Source organism: Bubalus kerabau, chromosome 8 (genome assembly GCF_029407905.1).
Source record: "Bubalus kerabau isolate K-KA32 ecotype Philippines breed swamp buffalo chromosome 8, PCC_UOA_SB_1v2, whole genome shotgun sequence".
In the NCBI taxonomy this organism is placed as follows: Eukaryota; Metazoa; Chordata; class Mammalia; order Artiodactyla; family Bovidae; genus Bubalus; species Bubalus kerabau.
The window spans coordinates 102,575,648-102,599,060 of record NC_073631.1 but is presented as its reverse complement, the minus strand read 5'-3'; the positions used below and the strand labels follow the sequence as shown (position 1 = coordinate 102,599,060).

Here is a 23,413-nt window from a genome sequence, read left to right as displayed (position 1 = left end):
ACCTTTTTTTGTATAGTTCTTCTGTGTATTCTTGCCACCTCTTCTTAATCTTTTCTGCTTCTCTTAGGTCCTTGCTGTTTCTGTCCTTTATTGCATGAAATGTTCGCTTGGTATCTCCAGTTTTCTTGAAGGGATCTCTAGTCTTTTCCTTACTGTTTTCCTCTTATTTCATTGAACTGTTCACTTAAGAAGGCTTTCTTTTCTCTCCTTGCTATTCTCTGGAATTCTGTGTTCAGTTGGGTATATCTTCGCCTTTCTCCCTTACTTTTTGCTTCTCATCTTTCCTCAGCTATTTGTAAGGCTTCCACGGACAACCACTTTACCTTTTTGCATTTCTTTTTTGGGGGGATGGTTTTGATCACAGCCTCCTGTACAGTGTCATGAACCTCCGTCCATAGTTCTTCAGTCACTCTGTCTGCCGGATCTAATCTCTTGAATCTGTTTGTCACTTCCACTGTATAATAATCATAAGGGGTTTGATTTAGGTCGTACCTGAATGGTCTAGTGGTTTTCCTTACTTTCTTCAAATTAAGTCTGAATTTTGCGATAAGGAGCTCATGATCTGAGCCGTAGTCAGCTCCAGGTCTTGTTTTTGCTGACTGTATGGAGCTTGTCTGTCTTTGGCTGGAAAGAATGTAATCAGTCTGATTTTGGTATTGACCATCTGGTGATGTCCCTGTGTAAAGTAGTCTGTTATGTTGTTGAAAGAGGGTGTTTGCTGTGACCAGTGCATTCTCTTGACAAAATTCTCTAGTCTTTGCCCTGCTTCATTTTGTACTTCAGGGCCAAACGTGGTATCTCTTCCTGCTTTTGCATTCCAATCCTCTGTGATGAAAAGGACATCTTTTTTTGGTATTTGTTTTAGAAGGTCTTGTAGGTCTTCATAGAACCATTCAACTTTAGCTTCTTTGACGTTAGTGGTTGAGGCTTAAGACTTGGATTACTGTGATGTTGAATGCTTTGCCTTGAAAACGAACCGAGATCATTCTGTTGTTTTTGAGATTGCACCCAAGTACTACATTTCAGACTCTCTTGTTGACTATGTGGGCTACTCCATTTCTTGTAAGGGATTCTTGCCCACAGTTGTAGATATAATGGTCATGTGAGTTAAATTCTCCCATTCCTGTCCATTTTAGTTCACTGATTCCTAAAATGTCAGTGTTCACTCTTGCCATCTACTTAACTGTATCCAGTTTACCTTGACCTAACATTTCAGATTCCTATGCAGTACTGTTCTTTATAGCACTGGACTTTGCTTTCACCACCAGATGCATCTGCAACTGAGTGTCGTTCCTGCTTTGACCCAGCCTCTTCATTCTTTCTGGGGCTGTTTATCTGTTCTTCACCAGTATCATATCGGACACCTTCTGACCTGGGTGCCTCATCTTCTGGTGTCATACTTTTTGCCTTTTCATACTGTCCATGGAGTTCTCGAGGCAGGAATACTGAAGTAGCTTGCCATTCCTTTCTTAAGTGGACCACATCCATTCCTTTACTTCTTTAATTATGATTTCCTTTAGTTTTTTAACATATTAGAAGTGGCTCTTTTGAAGTTTTTGGCTATTAAATCCAATGTATTGTGGCTCTCACAGGAAGTTGTCTGCTTTTTTTTTACCCCTGGTGTATGGGTTATACTTTCCTGTTTCTTTGCACAGTTGTAATTTCTGGTTGGAAACTGGACATTTTATATAGTATTGTAGTGACTCTGGGTACTAGTGTCCTGCTTTTCCCAGGGTTTGTTATTATTATTTGCTTATTTGTTTAATGAGTGGGTGAATTAATTCAGTGAACTCTGTTTCCCTCTGACTGTGTTAAGCATCTGTTTGTGTTCCTGGGGGGTGCAGAGTTGGATATGTCTACATGTATCTTGGGATGACTGTGTTTTGGACAGGGCCCTCCTCCATGCTTTCCTTGACCACATCCAGATGTTAAACTCTACAGCTTTCCAGGTGACTGCTCCATTGATTTCAACAATGCCCTAGGATATAAATTGCTTCTCAGCCTGATTTTTTTTTTTTTTAATGAGCTCACTCGAAGGCATAGATTTTTAGGTCACAGCTTGAAGTTTGTTTTGTTACCACGGGCAGGATCATCCCAGCTGTTAAGAAGAACCTGATTCTTCTTATTCTTTCCTGCAAACTAGCTGGTTTACACTTCATTCAGCTTGTGTCTGACTACTCTCATTTGTCTTTCACCACAAGCTTCCTGGTTTTGAGATTGTGCTTAGGTTTGGACTTAAGACTCCATTACAGATGAAGTTGGTTTAGGGGGGAAGAGATCCAAAGTTACCAGTTTTAAGACCTGCTTTACCCCTTTGTCAAAATCTCTTGCTGAGCTCTGATACTGAGAAGGAGAGGCAGTAGTGTGCTTTTTCCTCTGTGTGACACTCCCAGTTTAGTAACTGAGCACTCATTGAAAGAGTGTACAGTAGCCTCAAGTCTTGTCTTACCTTTCCTGGTGCAGGATCCCAGCTTTATAAAGTAGCTGTTGCAGGGCAATCTGGGTCCTAGTGTTTTCAACATGCAGCAGCAGCAAAGGTGCTCTTTGCTGTGAATGGCAGTTGGGTGGAGGAGGGGCACCTTCGCCTATTGGTTGCACTTACCTGAAACTTAGCTAACAGCATCAGGTAGCTTTGGGAGAATGAGAGGTGCTAATGTCCTGTCCCTCCTAGGCAGATGCTCTCTGAGTGGTAACTGTGTTTAGGGAGCACCCTGTGTTCTCGGCAGTGCCAACCTGGAGTAGAGTTCCCATCTCACCGAGCTGAGAAGGGAGGAAGAGAGGGGACAGGTTTTGGTTCCAATACCACATAGTATTGTTTTTCTTCTTGATTTTCTTGAGTGAGTGTTTCTTCATTTCTCTTGTGCTCTTAGTATTTCCAGATACTTCAAATGATTCATTTTAAATAATTTTCAGCAGTTTTGCTGGGGAATGAGGTCATGGAGCTACTTACACTGTCAGTCTGGAAGTAGAACACAGAGAAAACTTTTGAAAATATAAGTCACATCCACAGCCATTCCTATCTCTAAAACTCTGGTTCTCTTCATTTATTTTACAAAGAAAGCCAAAACTAGGGAGGTTCAAGAGTGAGGGACATATGTATACCTATGGCTGATTCATGTTGATGTTTGGTAGAAACCAACACAATTCTGTAAAGCAGTTATCCTTCAATTAAAAAATAAATAACTTAAAAAAAAAAGCCAAAACTGTTCTAGTGGCTTGTGATGAATCCTTCCAAGAGCCTGAACCCCTACTCTGACCTTATCTGAAATTGTTCTTCTCCTTGCTTTTTCTGTTCCAACCTCTCTGGATTTGCTGTTCTTCAACCATTTTAGGCAGTTTTCCTTTTTGGGGTTTCTCTACTGATTTTTTTTCTTGCCTTTTCTGTTCTCTTCTCACATATCAGTTAAGATCAGTTCAGTTCAGTCTCTCGCTCATGTCAGACTCTTTGCAACCCCATGGACTGCAGTACACCAGGCTTCCCTGTCCATCACCAGCTCCCAGAACTTGCTCAAACACATGTTCATTGAGTCAGTGATGCCATCCAACCATCTCATTCTGTGTTGTCCCCTTCTCCCCCTGCCTTCAATCTTTCCCAGCATCAAGGTCTTTTCCAGTGACTCAGTTCTTTGCATCAGGTGGCCAAAGTATTGGAGCTTCAGGTTCAACATCAGTCCTTCCAATGAATATTCAGGGTTGGTTTCCTTTAGGATGGACTGGTTGGATCTCCTTGCAGTCCAAGGGACTCTTTAACAGTCTTTTCTAACACCACAGTTCAAAAGCATCACAGTTCTTCAGCGCCCAGCTTTCTTTGTGGTCCAGCTCTCACATCCATACATGACCACTGGAAAAACCATAGCTTTGATTAGATGGACCTTTGTCAGCAAAATAATTTCTGTTGTTTTTAATATGCTGTCTAGGTTGGTCATAGCTCTTCTTGCAAGGAGCAAGCGTATTTTAATTTCATGGCTGCAGTCACCATCTGCAGTGATTTTGGAGCCCAAGAAAGAAAGTCTGTCACTGTTTCTCTGTCTGTTTGCCATGGAGTGATGGCACCTGATACCATGATGTTAATTTTTTGAATGTTGAATTTCAAGCCAGCTTTTTCATATGCATGGCTTATTCAGGTTCCTCCATTAAAATGTTACCTTCTTAAAGAAATCTACTCCAGTTGGCCAATTTCAATTGCATCCTGACTTTGGTACCTTCTATTAATTTGAGCAAACTCTGGGAGATGGACAGGGAAGCCTGGTGTTCTGTAGTCCTTGGGGTCGCAAACATTCAGACACAGCTTAGCAATTGAACATACACACACACACAGCATTATCACCTTTTATCATACTTAATATACTGACTTATTATGACTTTTGTTTTGGGTTTGAATTGGGACAGGAAACCAAGGTTTGCCCTTTAGGGTCACCAAAGTATCTCAAGGACTTAGACTAGAATTTGAAACAAGAGCTTAATAACTATTTATTGAATCACTAAGTGAGTGAAGGATACAATGAACTTTTAGGTGGCAAAAACCTTCACTGGTCAGCCATCTGACTTCTCTAATAAAGAGAAAATCTTTTTACCTAGAGAGAATCATAAGTAATGTTAATGGTATACTAGATGCAGTTAGAACAGCCAGTTAGTTTTCTTGTAAGAAAGCTTAAATATGCCTTAAAAAAAGATAGACTTTCACCCCTTTAAAAAGACTAATCATCATTAAGTTCTGCCTACCATACTTTCCATAGTAGAACTCTTTTCCAAATTGGCTTGAATTAGATACTTTTGCTTCAACCATTTTAAATGTGTTTGAAAAATTTTTTTTATTTTATTTTTAAACTTTACAATATTGTATTAGTTTTGCCAAACATCGAAATGAATCCGCCACAGGTATACATGTGTTCCCCATCCTGAAAACTTTTATTTAAAGGAAAATTGTAGCAAACTTTTTTCTTTAAAATTGATTTTTCACAAAATGATCATCTTCAAGTTTTTCGTACATGTAAGTTTTCATAGCGTTAGGTTTTTGAAAACATATTTGTTTGCATTTCTTTATGGCTTTAATTAGATGGTTTGTCATCTTTGTTGTCTTTATATAGCTGATAAATTGGTAGATTTTTTTGAACAACTTCCCCAAATTAACAATCACATTGCTCTAACTATGCAAATGAATACTATATGCAAGTTAGAAATTATTTTTCAGTAGTGTTACATCATAAGAAAATAGAAAAACCTTTGCGTTTTTCACTGATACATTCAGAGAAGTGTATTACTATGTCTGCTGTGTATTTGCTGCATGAAAACTTGTAGAGATTGGCACAGTTTTGTTCAGTGACTCTTCAAATATGTGCTTACACATGTATGGATGAATGAAGAGGTACTTTCCTTTCCTTCAGCTCCCTTCCTTCCTCCATCCTTTCTTGTTTTCCTTCTATTTGACACTTATTTGTTAAGTGTTTGCTCTCTGCCAAGAATTCTAGGATTTTTGGATACGTTAGCAAGCAAAACAGTCTCTATCTTCATGGAGTTTGCTTTCTGTTGGATAAACATTGTTTGTCTCCTTCTACCCTTATCTGCCCCTTCTGCAAAAACTGCTTGGGGGACATGATATATTATGTGAAGTGACTTGTATGTTGACAAGTACAGGGAATTCCCTGACAGTCCAGTGGTTAGGACTCCGTGCTTTCGCTGCCGGTACCTGGGTTCAGTCCCTGGCTGGGGACCTAAGATCCCACAAGCTTCACAGTGCTGCCAAAAAAGAAGAGAATATGAAGTACAAATAAGTTGCTGAATAAAGAACAAATTGGTGTGGAAGTAGAGAGCAATTCCACATAATCAATTTTTTTGTGTAACTGCAGCTTAACCTTTTATGAAAGAGACTTTAAATTCTTAGGTAGATAAAATAAAATTTAAAAAAAATAAATTCTTAGGTAGATATTTTTCTGTAAGAAAATATCTAAACATGATGTTTATTTCTATGAGAAAGTAAGTAAGCTTTCCTAACTTTGGTGGAGGCAATCTTGAGTTCTACTGTAAATGTACATTTATGGTATATGTATATTGATACTTTGGTATTTAATTTAAGAAAGGGAAGAGGTACTGGCACTGATACTCAGTCAGTTGACTTACCTTGCTCTTTCACTTAGCAAACTGTTCATAGCTACCATTCAATCTGCTTTTGCCTTTGTGTAGTTTATATATGCTTTATATAATGAACAACTTAGAATGTTCTTTCCTATTTTTGAAGAGGATTGTCAGTCAAAACTGATGTATAACAAATAATTCATTACTTCTTTTATTCATTATTCATTCATCAAATACATGTGTGCTGTTTATTTCCAGTCAGGTGTAGCTGCTTGATACATGTGACACACCAGTTAACTTCTCTCCTGAAGTTTCCATTCTATTGAGAATAGACTGTTAAAGAAACAAGCATTTATAGTTATGAAACATTGACTAAGTAAAATGTAAGCTGTGTGGTATTGTACTTACATTTACTATAGGTTTTAAAAAATATTAGTTTATAGTTCTGTGTATATATTGAATGTAAGGCTTTAATGGAAACTTAAGGGGCTGTTCTTTTTTTTTTTTTACTTTTATTTTGTATTGGGATATAGCCAGTTAACAAACAATGTTATGATACCTTCAGGTGAGCAGTGAAGGGACTCAGCCGTACATATACATGTACCCATTCTCCCCCAAACTTCCCTCCCGTGCAAGATGCCACATAACACTGAGCAGAGTTCCTTGTCCTGTACGGTAGGTCCTCATTGTTTGTCCACTTTAAATATAGCAGACTGTACATGACTACCCCAAACTCCCTAAACATCCCTTTCCTCTAACCCTCCCACTGGCAGCCATAGGTTTGTGTTCTAAGTCTGTGAGTCTCTTTCTGAAAGTTCAATTAAGATACTGTTCTAATTACCATTCAAAACGTGTGTATGTATATGTCATATCTATAAATAGCTTTTCTATTATGTGTAATTATAGTATACATTCCTATATACTGTATTCAGGAATGTAACTTCTATGTAACTATTCAATGGACTTGTATCACACACATATTTAACTTACCACAAATTCACTGCCAGATTGACAGAAAACTAGAGGAATAATTTGGACAACGTTCTTGCCTGGAGAATCCCAGGGACGGAGGTGCCTGATAGGCTGCCGTCTATGGGGTCGCACAGAGTCGGACACGACTAAAGCGACTTAGCAACACAGGATTAATTAATTTAAATAAAGCAACCAAATACTTAAAAACCTTTTTTCAAAAGTGCTGTGTATATAGTGTATATTTTAATTTTTTAGTAAAATACATGTAACATAAAGAACTGTACAGAAAAGAGGTTAATGATCCAGATAACCACGATGCTGTGATCACTCACCTAGAGCCAGACACCCTGGAATGTAAAGTCAAATGGGCGTTAGGAAGCATCACTACGAACAAAGCTAGTGGAGGTGATGGAATTATAGCTGAGCTATTTTAAATCCTAAAAGTTTATCCTATGAAAGTGCTGCACTCAATATGCCAGCAAATTTGGAAAACTCAGCAGTGGCCACGGGACTGGAAAAGGTCAGTTTTCATTCCAATCCCAAAGAAAGGCAATGCCAAAGAATGTTCAAATTACTGCACAATTGCACTCATCTCACACACTAGCAAAGTAACGCTCAAAATTCTCCAAACTAGGCTTCAACAGTACGTCAACCAGAATTTCCAGATATTCAAGCTGGATTTGGAAATGGCAGAGGAACCAGAGATCAAATTGCCAGCATCCGTTGGATCATAGAAAAAACAAGAGAATTTCAGAAAAACATCTACTTCTACTTCATTGACTACGACTATGTGGATCATAACAAACTGTGGAAAATTCTTAAAGAGATGGAAATACCAGACCACCATACCTGCCTCCTGAGAAATCTGTATGCAGGTCAAGAAGCAACAGTTAGAACCAGATATGGAACAACAGACTGGTTCCAAATTGGGAAAGGAGTAGGTCAGGGCTGTATATTGTTAACATGCTTAATTTATATGCAGAATAAATCATGTGAAATGCCAGACTGGATGAAGCACAAGCTGGAATCAAGATTGCAGAGAGAAGTCAATTGCTTCAGATATGCAGATGACACCACCCTTATGGCAGAAAGCAAAGAGGAACTAAAGAGTCTCGTGATAGAAGTCAAAGTGGAGAGAGAAAAGGCTGGCTTAAAACTCAGCATTCAAAAAACAAAGTTCATGGCATCTAGTCCCATCAGTACATGGCAAATAGATGAGGGAGACAATAGAAACAGTTAGAGACTTTATTTTCTTGGGCTCCAGAATCACTGCAGATGGTGACTGCAGCCATGAAATTAAAAGACACTTGCTCCTTGGAAGAAAAGCTATGATCAACCTAGACAGCATATTAAAGAAGCAGAGATATTACTTTACTGACAAAGGTCCGTGTAGTCAAAGCTATGGTTTTTCCAGTAGTTGTGTATGGATGTGAGAGTTGGACCATAAAGAGATCTGAGCACCAAAGAATTGATGCTTTTGAACTGTGGTGTTGGAGAAGACTCTTGAGACTTCCTTGGACTGCAAGGAGATCCAACCAGTCCATCCTAAAGGAAATCAGTCTTGAATATTCATTGGAAGGACTGATGCTGAACCTGAAGCTCCAATACTTTGGCCACCCGATGTGAAGAACTGAGTCATTGGAAAACACCCTGATGCTGGGAAAGATTGAAGGCAGGAGGAGAAGGGGACAACAGAGGATGAGATGGTTGGATGGCATCACCACCTCAATGGACATGAGTCTGAGTAAGCTCTGGGAGTTGTTGATGGACAGGGAAGCCTGGCATGCTTCAGTCCATGGGGTCACAAAGAGTCGGACATTACTGAGCAACTGAACTGAACATAAAGCTTGCCACCTTAAGTATTTTTGACCATACAATTCAGTGGTATTAAGAACATTCACAGTGTTGTTTTACCATCAACACTTCTTATTTCTAATTTTTTTTTGTCTTCTCAGACCGAAACTCTGTACCTATTAAACAGAAGCTTCCCATTCTCTCTCCTCCTCCCGGCCTCTGTTCTACTTTCTGGGTCAATAAATTGCCTATTTTAGATACCTCCTGTCAGTGAAATCGTACTGTTTTTGTCTTTTGTTTCTGGCTTATTTTACTTAGCAAAATGTTTTTAAAGTTCATCCACATTGTGCATGCTCAATCACTTCAGTCGTGTGACGCTAGGGACTAGAGCCCACCAGGCTCCTCTGTCCATGAGATTTTCCAAGCAAGACTATTGGAGTGGGTTGCCATGCCCTCCTCCAGGGAATCGTCCGGCCAAGGGATTGAACCCACATCTTCTGCTTTGTAGGATTCTTTAGCTACTGAGCTACCTGGGAAGCCCTATCCACATTGTAGCATGTATCAGAATTTCACTCCTTTTATGACTGAATAACATTACATTGTAACTACAGACTACATTTTGTTTATCCTTTTATCTGTTAATGGATAGTTGGGTTGTCTGAATAATTCTTCTATGAATATTTGTGTGCAAGTATCTGTGCAGGTCCCTCCTTTAATTCTCTTGGTATAGCCCCAAAAGTAGAATTGCTGGATCAGATGCTAATTCCATGTTTTACTTTTTGAGGAACCACTAAACTATTTTCCATAGCAGCTTCAGTTCTTGACATTTTGTAGTGCATTTTACATAGATCTTTTGAAAATGGTCCTAAGTATAAAACCATGTATATGGCACGTTATGAGTGATAAGGAACTTTTGAGCATGATTTTGGGTATATTGTACAAAATATTTATTTTGTACACTTAACTACATGGGAGTCTTTCTTTGGTGCTACAGGAGCATTTTTATGTATGTTAAATATATACTGTGTTGTGATAGCAGTTGCAGGTAATATAGGGGACAAGAACTCATAATAAAGTAGACATTTCCTGTAGAATTTAACTTTTTGAAAAAGTAATGTCATTTTTACTTTCAGTACATTTATACTATATACTGAAGAGAATGTGGCTGAGCCTTCAGTTAATCATAGCTTTGGTAATCCTTACCATTTTGGAAAGGACATGGGCTTTGAAGCTTACAGTCTTCCTTTTGCATTGTCTTTAACACCCCGCATTTTATTTATTTAAAATTTTTTATTGGAGTATAGTTGATTTACAGTGTTGTTACTTTCTACTGTAAAGTTAATCAGTTATTCAGTTATTCATACACATATATTCACCCTTTTATAGCTTCTTTTAATATAGGTCATTACAGAGTATTGAGTAGATTTCCCTGTGCTATACAGTGCATGCGTGCGTGCTAAGTCACTTCAGTTGTATACGACTCTTTGTGACCCTGTGGACTGTAGCCTGCCAGGCTCCTCTGTCCATGGGATTCTTCAGGCAAGAATATTGGAGTGGGTTGCCCTACCCTCCTCCAGGGGATCTTCCCTACCCAGGGATCGAACCCACATCCCTTATGTCTCCTGCGTTGGCAAGTGGGTTCTTTACCACTAGCGCCATCTGGGAAGCCCGCGCTGTACAGTAGGTCATTATTATTTATTTTATATATAGTGGTGTGTATGTCAGTCCCAGTCTCCCAATCTTTCCCTCCCCTCTTATCCCCCTGGTAACCATAAGATTAAACCCCTAATTTCATACATGAGAAAACTGATAGTGGCAAAACTGGGTCTGTAAACTGGGATTCCTGAATTGTTTGTAAATATATATGCCATTAAAAAACTTATATTTTGAAATAATTATAGATTCATTAGATATTTCGTTTTTCTAATTATTAACACAAGTCAGATTTAATTTTCCTAAAGGAGATGAAAATAATTTCTTTTTTAATTTAATTTTTTTGTCATTTGAATTGCAGAAAGGTTTGTCATAGCAATACAGATAATACAAATTTTCAAAATGAAATTAGTACCTCCATTTTATCTTTTGTGATATGGGTAACATTTTGGTGTCAAACCTTTAATATGCTTTATTTTCTTTGAGAAACAAAATGTACACATACAGATTTTGTATATTTGTGTTGAAGTTACTGTATATTTATGTTAGTTACGTTTACAAATTTAAAAAAATCTGTATAATAAACATCTTTTGATTCAGCACACATCAACTTAATGGCTGTATCATTATTTGCATAATGATTTGCCAACTGATGGACAGTTAACATTGTTTATAGTTCTAGTTGTACGGGCAATGCTGCAAAACCTACAACAAAGTACTTGGTGCATATGTGAGTATTTATGTAGAATAAATACGTATGTGGTTTAAAGGAATGGTTAAATGCACAGATTCTGGGGCTAAGACTTCCTGGAATGAATTCAGGCACCACCACTTAATAGCTGTGCAATTTAAGGCAAGGTGGGGCTTCTCTGGGGGCTCAGAATCTGCCTGCAATGCAGGAGACCCTCCAGATTCTATCCCTGGTTCAGGAAGATCCTCTGGAGAGTTCAGTTCAGTCACTCAGTCATGTCTGACTCTTTGGGACCCCATGGACTGCAGCACTCCAGGCCACCCTGTCCATCACCAACTCCTGGAGTTTATTCAAACTCATGTCTGTTGAGTTGTGATCCATCTAACCATCTCATCCTCTGTCATCCCCTTCTCCTCCTGCCTTCAGTCTTTCCCAGCATCAGGGTCTTTTCCAGTGACTCGGTTCTTTGCATCAGGTGGCCAAAGTATTGGAGCTTCAGGTTCAGCATCAGTCCTTCCAATGAATATTGAGGACTGATTTCCTTTAGGATTGACTGATTGGATCTCCTTGCAGTCCAAGGGACTCACAAGAGTCTTCTCCAACACCACAGTTCAAAAGCATTAATTCTTCTACTCTCAGCATTTTTTATAGTCCAACTCTCATATCCATCCATGACTACTGGAAAAACCATAGCTTTGACTAGATGGACCTTTGTTGACCAAGTAATGTCTCTACTTTTTAATATGCTGTTTAGCTTGGTCATAACTTTTCTTCCAAGGAGCAAATGTCTTTTAATTTCGTGGCTGCAGTCCCCATCTGCAGTGATTTTGGAGGCCCCCAAAATAAAGTCTGTCACTGTTTCCACTGTTTCCCCATCTATTTGCCATTAAGTGATGGGACCAGATGCTATGATCTTAGTTTTCTGAATGTTGAGTTTCAAGCCAACTTTTCACCCTCCTCTTTGATTTTCATCAAGAGGCTCTTTTGTTCTTCTTCACTTTGTCTCACTTGTGTCCGAATCTTTGCGACCTCATGGACTGTAGCTCGTCAGGCTCCTCTGTCCATGGGATTCTCCAGGCAAGAATTCGCTGAGTGACATACCCTGAATGGCAGCCCACTCCAGTATTCTTGCCTGGAGAATCCCATAGACAGAGAAGAGTGACGGGCCACAGTCCATGAGATCGCAAAGAGTCGGACACAACTGAGTGACTAACACTTAAGGCAAGGTACTCTTTGTGTTCGAATTTTCTCTTTGTAAAGAGGAACTTATTTCAGTGATGATCTCTGCTTTGTGGGGAGACTAACTTTGACAGGCTGGTGCCGGGAAAATGCTATCTCACTGTTTACTAACTAAAGAGGTTGATCATCTTTTTGTATGTTGTAATCATTTGTACTTCTTTTGTGAACTACTGATCATATTCTGTTCTCATCTTTTCTTCTGACTTATTTGCCTTTTAAACATTGCTTGTAAGATTCCTTTGTATATTCAGGACAGTAACGCTTATATACAGTGAATATATCCTTTATTCTATTGCTTGCCTTTAATTTGCTTAGTTGATTATATTATCTTTTATGAATTTATGTTTTTTTCTTAGGAAGACTTTCTGTATCCCAAGTTTTTAAAAAATTCTATTTTCTTCTAACACTTTAATAGTTTATTTCACTATGTAACTCTTTAGACAGATCATCTGGGGTTTATTTTGATTGCAGTGTGAGATGGCTATATACTGTTTCTTTCTCAAAATAGATAGAGCAGGATCCTTTATAAATTGGGTCCATCCTTACTGTATTGATGTTGTCTCTTTTATCAAATATTGAAATCTAATTCATTATCTGTTTCTAAATTCCTTATTTAGTTTTTTTGATCTTTTGTCTGTTTTTGTATGGGTATCAAATTATTTGTTACTATAGCTTTGTGGTACAGTTCAGTATCCCATAGCACAAATTCCCAAGTTCCCCCTTTGAAAAGTTTCAAAGCATTTCTCATGCATTTACTCTTTCATGTAAACTTTAGAATTAATTTGTCAAATTATATAAATAAACAAAAATCTCTGTTATTTTGACATAACATTTTAATTTAACAGTGACTTTTGCCTAAACTTTTCAATTCTCCATAATCTAAAAAGATAAATTATTTAATTTTTTAAAAGACTTTGAAACATGGAGGTCTATTTGTTCTCTTTCTCCTTTCTCTAGGCTTTTAGTAGCCTTTCTACAAGAAAAAGGAATATTTTCATTTGTTTAATATGTGCTTATTTTCCCAGAAATGAAATTTTTATTGGCATGTTTAATTGTAAACAGCTAGCTTCTGTGGCACATTTTTTCAGCTCTTATATTTTCTGTGGTTATGGTTTGATATTAACACATACTGGACATCTGAAGCCTCTCTTCTTTATTAAATTTATTTGTAAATTAGGACACATTTTAGACTACTATAATACTCTTAGTTACGTGGCAGTATTATTACTACTAGCTTTTAGGTCAAATATAAGACAGTTTAAATTTAGAATATGTTTTAAGATGAATGTGCTTCTGTATAGTATTTATTACTCTAAAATGTGCTATGATTAGTACTGGTTTTGTAAAAGAGGAACTTCTTTTCTCCTTCTGTTGAATCGAAAAATGTAACAACCTCTCAGGTCTTTTATCTTGACATGCAAAATGCTCGGAATTCCATCTTCTGAGATAGCAAAAATTGATCTGATTAATATTTTTCATTGTTGATAATATGATTCTTGATTGTTGAAAATGCCATTGTTTTTCAGTAGTAAGCAGTATATTTTGTTTTTTCTCATGCAGGTCTTTGAAGTTCTACGGTTTAGTTCTCAGTGCTGAACTTCCTTCTCCCTTAAATTATTATAAACTTTTGCTGCTGTTTAATAAAAGTGAAGATGTCTCGCAGTCCTGATGCAAAGGAAGACCCTGTGGAATGTCCTCTTTGCATGGAGCCCTTGGAGATAGATGATATCAACTTTTTCCCTTGCACCTGTGGCTACCAGATTTGCCGCTTTTGTTGGCATCGAATTCGCACTGATGAAAATGGGCTTTGTCCTGCATGTAGAAAGGTAAATGCTCCAAAATAACTTTGTGTTTAGTTTTTTCCCCCATGCCTATGAGCAAGTAGATTTTAATAGAATCTACACAACTCAGGTGAGATAAAGTGTGACATTATACTCTTAAGATATCATGAAGTGTAAAGAACACTACCCTGGGAATCAGAGTCTCAACATTATGGTTAACTAAGTATATTACCTTGCTAAAGTCATAGAACCTCTCTGGTTGGCCTTTAGTTTTCTTATCTGAGGAGACTGACAGTCAGTGGCGGTGGTGGTTTAGTCGCTAAGTCGTGTCTGACTCTTGCGACCACATGGACTGTAGCCTGCCAGGCCCCTCTGTCCATGGGATTCTCCAGGCAAGAATACTGGAGTGGCTTGCCATTTCCTTCTTCAGGGGATCTTCCTGACCCAGGAATTGAACCCGGATCTCCTGCACTGCAGGCAGATTCTTTACCAAGGATTAGGAGTAGTGAAAGGCAGTAGATTTAGATAGGATAATGTCAGATTGGAAAAACACAGTCAGTTTTACATCTGGGGAGAAATTTACTTTAGTTTTCTAGTACAAAATAGAGAAGTTTTGATGTTTACTGAAAAAGAGTGTGAATTAAAATGACGAGAAATCCTGGTTCAGAAGGTAACACTTATTGTTGACAATTCTAGGCTGACGAGCGCTATCCCTATTGTACACTTAAGGAAACTAGGCCTTATAAGTAATCTGTCTAAGGCATCAACTGATGGGTAGTAGGTTCAGTGGTCAAATGCAAGTCCTTTGAATCCCCTCTAAATAAAAAAAAAAAATCTATGATTTTTAAAGTAATTTTCTGGGTCTAGTTGTTTTACTAAGCAGATACAGCAGTTATAGTGTAGTGAATGACCTATTAGAATGAGTAGGATCTCTGTTTTGAAGGTCTTTATTTGTTACTTTAGGGGTTTATGCAAATATCTGTTTTTTGCCTTCTCTTTAATGTCTGTGTATGATTTAAGCTTTCTTTTCTCTTTACCCATTAAAAGAGCTCTTGGGTTCATTATTACTAAATTTTGATAAAGTAGAAATGTGTTTTAGATACCTGCATTATTTAAAAAAGAAAAAAAAATTAACAACCAAAAACTCAGAAGACAATGCATTGTCCAGTCTTGTATTTAAAATCTAGTGGGCAGTTAACATATGTTATATGAATGAAGAAAGGTGAGATCTATTTAAGTGTTAATGTAGTTACAAAACTATATATATAAATATGTTTTATAACAATACAGGTAGAAGAGTTGAGGATGACAGCAAGATTTTGAACTGAACAACTAGAAGTAGAGAATGGCTGTTAACTGAGACGGGGAAGACTGTAATAGGAATAGCTTTTTTGAGACTATCAGGAACTTGGTTTTAAACATGTTAGGTTTGAGATTCCTATTAGAGATCTAAATGGAGATAGTGAATAGACAGGTGAATTTATTCAAGTTGGTTTGGATATGTAGTTATAAATTTGGAAGTTATCAGTATGTAGAATGTTTTTGTAAATTAATGACACTGAGTGAAATCACAAGAGAGGGTCAGTGGAAAAGATGAAAGATTATGCTTTCCAACATTTATAGAAAAAGAGAAAAAAATCCATAATAAAGAAATATGAGATGAGTCATTTATCATAAATAGACCAGGAGTATATTTTTTTTCTTCCTGTTGATTTAATATCCACAACTCTTAGAACCTCTCCTTAGTCTCTTAACTATCAGACCTTGCTCATACCTATCTCATGGCATGAGTCGTGGAATGCAGATAGTACAGGTCAGGCAAAGTCTTCGAATCTGACTTAGCTTTGCTGGAGAGTGCTGGACACCCAAAATTATGAAGCTGCCCATCTCAGTCAGGGACCAGAAGATCTTTACATCTTTGGAGACCAGCTTCAGTGGTTATGTTAACACAGAAGGAAACCACAGGTGTTTCTGAAGAGGACCATGAAGCTATAATTTACATGTAGCCCAACCCTGTGGGCAAAAGTCTATAGAAGGCATTCTGTGAGATGGCCAATTGAGATGATTTAACTAGACTTGGAGATGCAGGTGGAGGCTAATAAAAGCCAGCGCCTGATTTTGGCCCACAAGATGATACCTGTCTTTTTGCAGAAAGGGCCTCTTTTGTTTAAGTAGCTTTGAAAAGCAGAGAGAGGAAGGTTTTAAAAACATGAAGTTGAACATTTCTCTTTGGTCTTAGTTGCTGAGCTTGGTGGGGTCTAGAGGACCTTATGCCTCCCTAAACATAGGCGCAGGTCATTCTTTAGACTGCCTTTGCATGTTCTTTTAGTGCAGCGTATCTGAGAAAAATACCTGGTGGAAACAGCAGCTGTGGGAATATGGGTGGTACATTGATGTAGCACCATATAGTGCTGGTTCTCATGAACACTAGAGACTGGCCAAGGAAGTAAAACTTCAACAAATGTGTTATTTTCCCCTCAGAAATAATGGAAGCTACTGCATCCATGAAACAAGAATAAGATGGTATAAAAAATTTCAGTGAACAATAAACAGTTATTGAAAATTAAATATGATAGCAGAAATAAGGAAAGAGTTGGAGGATGAAGTTGAAATGATCTCTTAACAAGTAGTGCGAAAAAGCAAAGACTATTTGACAGAAGAGAGAACTTTGATTTGAGGATCAGTCCAGACGGTCACATGCCAAATAAGTTAGTGTTCTAGGAAGAGACTACAGTGATAGGAAAATTATCTTCAATAATATGACTGAAGAATATTCCCAGGACCAAAGGATATATTTTCATATTAAAAAGAAACAAAAGAATACAAAAATATTAATTTAAAAAGATGCATATGTTCCTTGTATTATTTATAGTAAAAAAGATATGAAAGCAATATAACAATGGATGAATGGATAAAGAAGATGCAATGTGTACACACACATACTCATTGACGCACTCACCCTTGGAATATTACTCATCAAAAAGGTAGAATCTTGCCATTTGCAACAGCATGGGTGGACCTTGAAGGGTCAATGCTAAGCGAAATAAGTTAGAGAAAGACAAATACTGTATGATTTCACTCATATGTGGAATACATAAACAAAGCAAAATAAATGAACAAACAAAATAAAAACACAGAGATACAGAGAACAGAGTAATGGTCATCAGAGGGGAAAGGGCAAAGAGGGAGGGTGAAATAGATAAACGGCATCAACTGGTGACAGATAGAAACTAAATTTTTGGTTGTGAGCATGCTGTAGGGTACACAGAAGTAGAAATAAAACGTTGTACACATGAAACTTACAGAAGGTTATAAACTAGTGTTACCTCCAAAAAAAAAAAAAAGAGAGAAAACCCCCAAGAATCAAAAATACCTATCAAGTGCCAGGCACAAACTTTTTAAATAATAGTTGTTTAGGTACTAAACAGAGTCAAGGACCTTTTTAAAAATGTTTGTTTATGGCCGCACTGGGTCTTTGTTTCTGTGTGCAGGCTTTCTCTAGTTGTGGTGAGTAGGGCTTGCTTCTCTTTGTTTCAGTGTATGAGCTTCTCATTCGGTGGCTTCTCTTGCTGTAGATCACAGGCTCTAGGCACGTGGACTCAGTAGCTGTGGCACCCTTGCTTACTTGCTCTGTGCCATGTGGAATCTTCCTGGACCAGGGATTGAACCCATGTCCCCTGCATTGGCAGGCAGACTCTTCCACTGTACCCCCAAGGAAGTCCAACAAACTTTTATTTTTAAATACAAAATACTAAAGAGAAAGAGGTTCTACAAGTTTCCAAAGAGGAAGAGGTAGGTTGCACATAAAAGATCAGGAATGGTCGTTTTAGACTGATGGGTGGGTAGCTAAATGTTAGCCTTTCCACGTAAGTTTTTAAATTCATTTGTCATTTTGTACAAAAAGCCTACTGGAATTTTGATTGAGATTGCATTGAATAAACAGGTCTATTTGAGGAAAAATGACATCTTAAAAATGCTGACTTATGTAGTTCATGCGGAGAAGGCAATGGCACCCCACTCCAGTACTCTTGCCTGGAAAATCCCATGGACAGAGGAGCCTGATATGCTGCAGTCCATGGGATCGTGAAGAGTCGGACATGACTGATTGACTTCACTTTCACTTTTCACTTTCATGCATTGGAGAAGGAAATGGCTACCCACTCCAGTGTTCTTGCCTAGAGAATCCCAGGGGCAGCGGAGCCTGGTGGGATTGCAGAGAGTCAGACACGACTAAAGCAACTTAGCAGCAGCAGCAGCAGCAGCATGTAGTTCACGAATAAGGTTTATTTTTCTACATTTCAGAAACATTGTTCTATAGTTGCAGTGTACAGAGTAGTGCAGCATGTTTTGTTATATTTGCCTATGACTATTTTATGTTTTTTGGGCTGTGGCACATGATAATGCCTTTTAAGATTTCATTTTCTAATTGTTCATTTTTATAGGTAGAATAATTGGTTTTTGTTAAATAGATTTGTTAGGATTTTCTAAATAGATGGTTATACCTTCTGTGAATTAAGACAGTTTTATTTCTTCTCAGTCTTTATTTTTTAAAAATTATTTTTCTTGCCATATTGCACTTGGGTAAGTTGGACATGACTTAGCAACTGAACAACAACAAAGCTCTACACTATATTCTTGGATGAAAGTGTTACAGGCACATATCCTTGTTTGTTTCCCATCTTAGTGGGAAGGCATGGAGTATGTCACCATTTTTTTGTAGATGGTCTGTATCTGGTTGAGGACATTTGCTTTTACTCTTTGGTTACTGAAAGTTTTTAATCATGAGTGGGTGTTGCATTTTGTCAGTGCCTTTTCTGCTTCTGTCGAGGTGATCGTGTGTTATCTCCTTTGTTCTGTAGAAACAGTGATTTAGGTTGATTTTTTTTAAAAAATCAACCTTCCCTTCCAAGGGTAAATCTTGTTTGATTTATGTGTCATGATGTATTATCCTTTTTATTTTCAATTTGCTAATACTTTCATAAGGAGTTTTGTATCTGTGCTATGAGAAGTATTTATCTGTGGCTTTCTTTTATATTGTTTTTAGATTTGGTACCACAGAAATACTTGCTTCAGGAAGTGTTTCCTCCTCATCTGTATTCTGAAAGAGTGTACATGTGACTGGTTTTAATTCTTTTTTATTTCCTTCCCAGATTCACTGTTGACACTCTATCAGGAGGGCTATTATGAAAACTGGATACCACAGGATTCTTCCATATTGATTTCTGGAACTCTTTTTGTATTAGTTCACTCTTTGTGGTATTTTTGCCCTGTAAATTTCAGTTGCTTCAGCCTCTTCAAATTTTGAACACTGTCCCTTCTGCTCAATGTGACTGTTAGAACCAGTGCCAGGGTCCAGTAAGTGCCAGAAGAGCAGAAAACTGGGACACTCATGGTTTTTATCTGCCTTATTTCTTTTCTCTCAGAGGTCATAGATCTGCTTGCTGTTCATTCCCTGTTGTTCAATGTCTGAAAACAGTTATTTCATACATTTTGTCTAGTTTTCTAGTTGTTTATGCTGGTATCCCTAGTCTGTTAACCATCTAATCTGCCATAGCTGGAGGTGAAGGTGTAAAAATAATATTTGAACTTTGTAATAATGTAATTATGACTATTGGCCTAACGAAATTAGAATGGAAGGTTAGAAAGTGGGCTTGGAATATGTTGTTAGGCTGGCTGAAAGAAAGCTAAATCTTGATTTTGCATAATATAATAATATTTAATACTGAAAAAATCAAGAAGTAGCAGTACAAGCATGTTATTTAATGATGTGATAGTAAATGACAAAAGAATCATGTGAAAGAATAAACAGATTATTTTTAGGGAGAGGCAACTGTTGAGGGGGAAGTATATAGGGGACTGCTCTATTTCCTGATAAACCTTGTAGAGCTAGGAACACGTAAGAAATAGATCATGAAACTAGAGGGGGAAAAGAGTGGGCAAATGGAAACCATAAGAAAGAAAGTATAATAGTACTGATATTATATTCAAGATCAACACATTTTGAAAGTAGTTAAAGAGGATATTTTTCTTACTGATGAAAGATCCCCTAGAGTCACAAAACTTTTATTTACATAGTAGAGCTTTGAAGTATATTGAGCTGTTGTAAATACCAGGAGAAACTGCACCCACTTTCATAATCGAGGGGCTTCTAACTTCTGTAGTTCAGAACTGTGTCACACAGAGTCAGACACAACTAAAGGGACTTATTAACACATACGCACGCATGAAGTACACAGAAGGAATGAAAAATTTGATTAACACAGCAAGTATGTGTGTGTGTGCACACATACAACTTTGTACAAATAAATTTGTACAAAACTTTAAAATACAGTGTATCGGGCACAAAAATTGACCATCGATCAGTTCCAAAATGTAGAACTCACTTGTGTATTTCTGTTTATTCTGCTTGAGGTTTGTAGGGCTTTTTGAATCTGTGGATTTGGTGAATTTCATTGTTGCTGTTCAGTCGCTAAGCTGTGTGTGACTCTCTGAGACCCCATGGACTACAGCAGGCCAGGCGTTCCTGTCCTTCACTACCTCCTGGAGTTTGCTCAAACTCATGTCTAGTGAGTTGGTGATGCCATCCAACCATCTTATCCTCTCTTGCCCTCTTCTGCCTTCAGTCTTTCCCAACATCAGGGTCTTTTCCAATGAGTCGGCTCTTCGCATCAGGTGGCCAAGGTATTGGAACTTCAGCATCAGTCCTTTCAATGCATAGTTAGGGTTGATTTCCTTTAGGATTAACTGGTTTGATCTCTTTGCTGTCCATGGGACTGTCAAAAGTCTTCTCCAGCCCCACAATTCAAAATCATCAAATCTAGAGTTTCATTAGTTCAGGAAAAAATTAAGCTGTTATCTAGTCAGCTGTTGCCGTTATTCTCTTTTCTCTCTTTCTGGGACACTGATTAAATATTTTCCAGTTCTTCTCACTATCTGCCATGTCTTTTCATCTCTTTTTTGTTTCTTTTTCTTCCTTTGATGCATTATAGATGATTCCTTCTAATCAGTTAATTTTTTTAGGTCTAGTCTCAGTGCAGTTCAGTCACTCGGTCGTATCTGACTCTTTGTGACCCCATGGGCTGCAGCACGCCAGGTTTCCCCATCCATAACCAACTCCCAGAGCTTGCTCAAACTCATGTCTATTGAGTCGGTGATGCCATCCAACCATCTCATCCTCTGTTGTCACCTTCCCCACCTGCCTTCAATCTTTCCCAGCATCAGAGTCTTTTCAAATGAATCAGCTCTTCGCATCAGGTGGCCAAAGTATTGGAGGTTCAGCTTCAGCATCAGTCCTTCCAATGAATATTCAGGACTGATTTCCTTTAGGATTGACTGCTTTGATCTCCTTGCAGTCTAAGGGACTCTCAAGAGTCTTCTCCAACACCACAGTTCAAAAGCATCAATTCTTCGGTGCTCAGCTTTCTTTATAGTCCAACTCTCACATCCATATATGACTACTGGAAAAACCATAGCTTTGACTAGATGGACCTTTGTTGGCAAAGTAATGTCTCTGCTTTTTAATGTGCTGTCTAGGTTGGTCATAGCTTTTCTTGCAAGAAAGCAAGCGTCTTTTAATTTCATGGCTGCAGTCCCCATCTGCAGTGATTTTGGAGCCCAGGAAAATAAAGTCTGTCATTGTTTCCATTGTTTCCCCATCTATTTGCCATGAAGTTCTGGAATCTGATGCCATGATCTTCGTTTTTTGAATGTTGAGTTTTAAGCCAGCTTTTTTGCTTTTCTCTTTCACTTTCATCAAGAGGCTCTTTAGTTCCTCTTTGCTTTCTGCCATGAGGTGGTGTCATCTGCATATCTGAGGTTATTGGTATTTCCCCCTGCATTCTTGATTCCAGCTTGAAGTCATCCAGTCTGGCATTTTGCATAATGTACTCAGCATGTAAGTTAAATAGTGTATAAGTTCTAGTCTACTGAATTTTAAAATTTTGTTTTCCATTTCTGAAAGTAATGTATGTTCTTTTTTGCTACTTGATTTTTTAAAAAAGATTTTTATACCCTGCAGATATTTTCAAGTTTGTCATATATTTGTTTAAACTGATAATCATCCTTGTTTTAAAATCTGTCCAATAATTCCAGTTGCTGAAGTCTGTGAGGGATGTTTATGCTGGTTGTTGTTCGTGTTATTTCTTTCTGTGATTTGTTGTCTGATGGGCTTCGTGGTTGTCACTGAGTCATTTGTGCAGTTCTCTGAGGCCCAGGATAAATTTGCCGTCCTATAGATAGGCTTTGGTTTGCCTTCTGCAGGAACCTGTGAACGTTGCCATTAGGGATGCCTTAATCTTTTGTTCTCTCAGGTGCACATCTTCCCTGGGGCTGGTTTCACCTTCTCTAGGATGGTTTTTTCCTTCACCCTTTTCCTTTTTTCTTATCTTGTTCTGACCTTTCTGTAAGTCTGTACTTAACCCTAAGAGAATATGAGCCCTTTGGGGGTGAACTGGTCTCATCTTATCATGGGAGTGATCTCCCCAGAACTCTTCACCTTAGACTGGTTTTGGACTTTGAATGCTGTGCTTCTTCCTTCATTTCTCCCTCTCTCCCATTGGTTGTTACTCAGCCTTTCCACTTATCTCTTTGGGTTTTGACTTTTATCCAGAAATTTGCTTGGGACTTCACCGCTGCAGATCATTATTGTTTTTAAGATGTTGGTTTGAAAAGTTTTACCCAGTATTTTTCATTGTCTTTAGCAAGAGGAAAAGATGAAGCTGTAAATTCATTTATTAGAAAATGAAGAGCAAAAATAAATGAACTTATTTCCGGGTTAAGAAACTAGGAAAAGAATAAACATTATGACAGTAGAAGGTAGGGATTAAGTAGAATTTAATGAAATAGGAAATTTGTATTTCCATAAAAGTTGGAGCTGGTTCTTTGAAACAACCAATAAAATAATCAAAGTCCTGGTAAGTCTGATCAAAAAATAAAACGGAAGACACATCTAAATATACATGTAAATTGGAAATAAAAGTGGAAACATAACTACACATATTAAAGGAATTAAGTGATTATATTAAAGACTATAAACCATCTTAATTAGTAGTTTGGCAATCTGTTGACAAATTAACACTACTAAAAATATTTTGCACATTTAAAATGCTTCTCCAGAAGTATCCTATTTATCACTAGTTTGTAACATGCAGTAGAAAATTTTAAAGAAAAATTTTTTGCCTTTAGCTTTTTATTTGATCCTGTATTCCTAGAA

The 23,413-nt window shown here is 37.7% G+C and overlaps 1 protein-coding gene across 7 annotated transcripts in view; it reads left to right on the top strand.

Moving 5' to 3' along the window:
* Positions 1-23,413, top strand: part of CNOT4 (CCR4-NOT transcription complex subunit 4) — a 156,088-nt gene that overhangs the window by 64,006 nt on the left and 68,669 nt on the right. For all 7 annotated transcript variants that reach the window (XM_055590995.1, XM_055590998.1, XM_055591000.1 and 4 more), the window contains exon 2: positions 13,982-14,247. In XM_055590995.1, coding sequence (XP_055446970.1) covers positions 14,074-14,247 — 174 coding nt within the window. In that variant the 5' untranslated portion in view covers positions 13,982-14,073. The remainder of the gene's footprint in view (positions 1-13,981; positions 14,248-23,413) is intronic.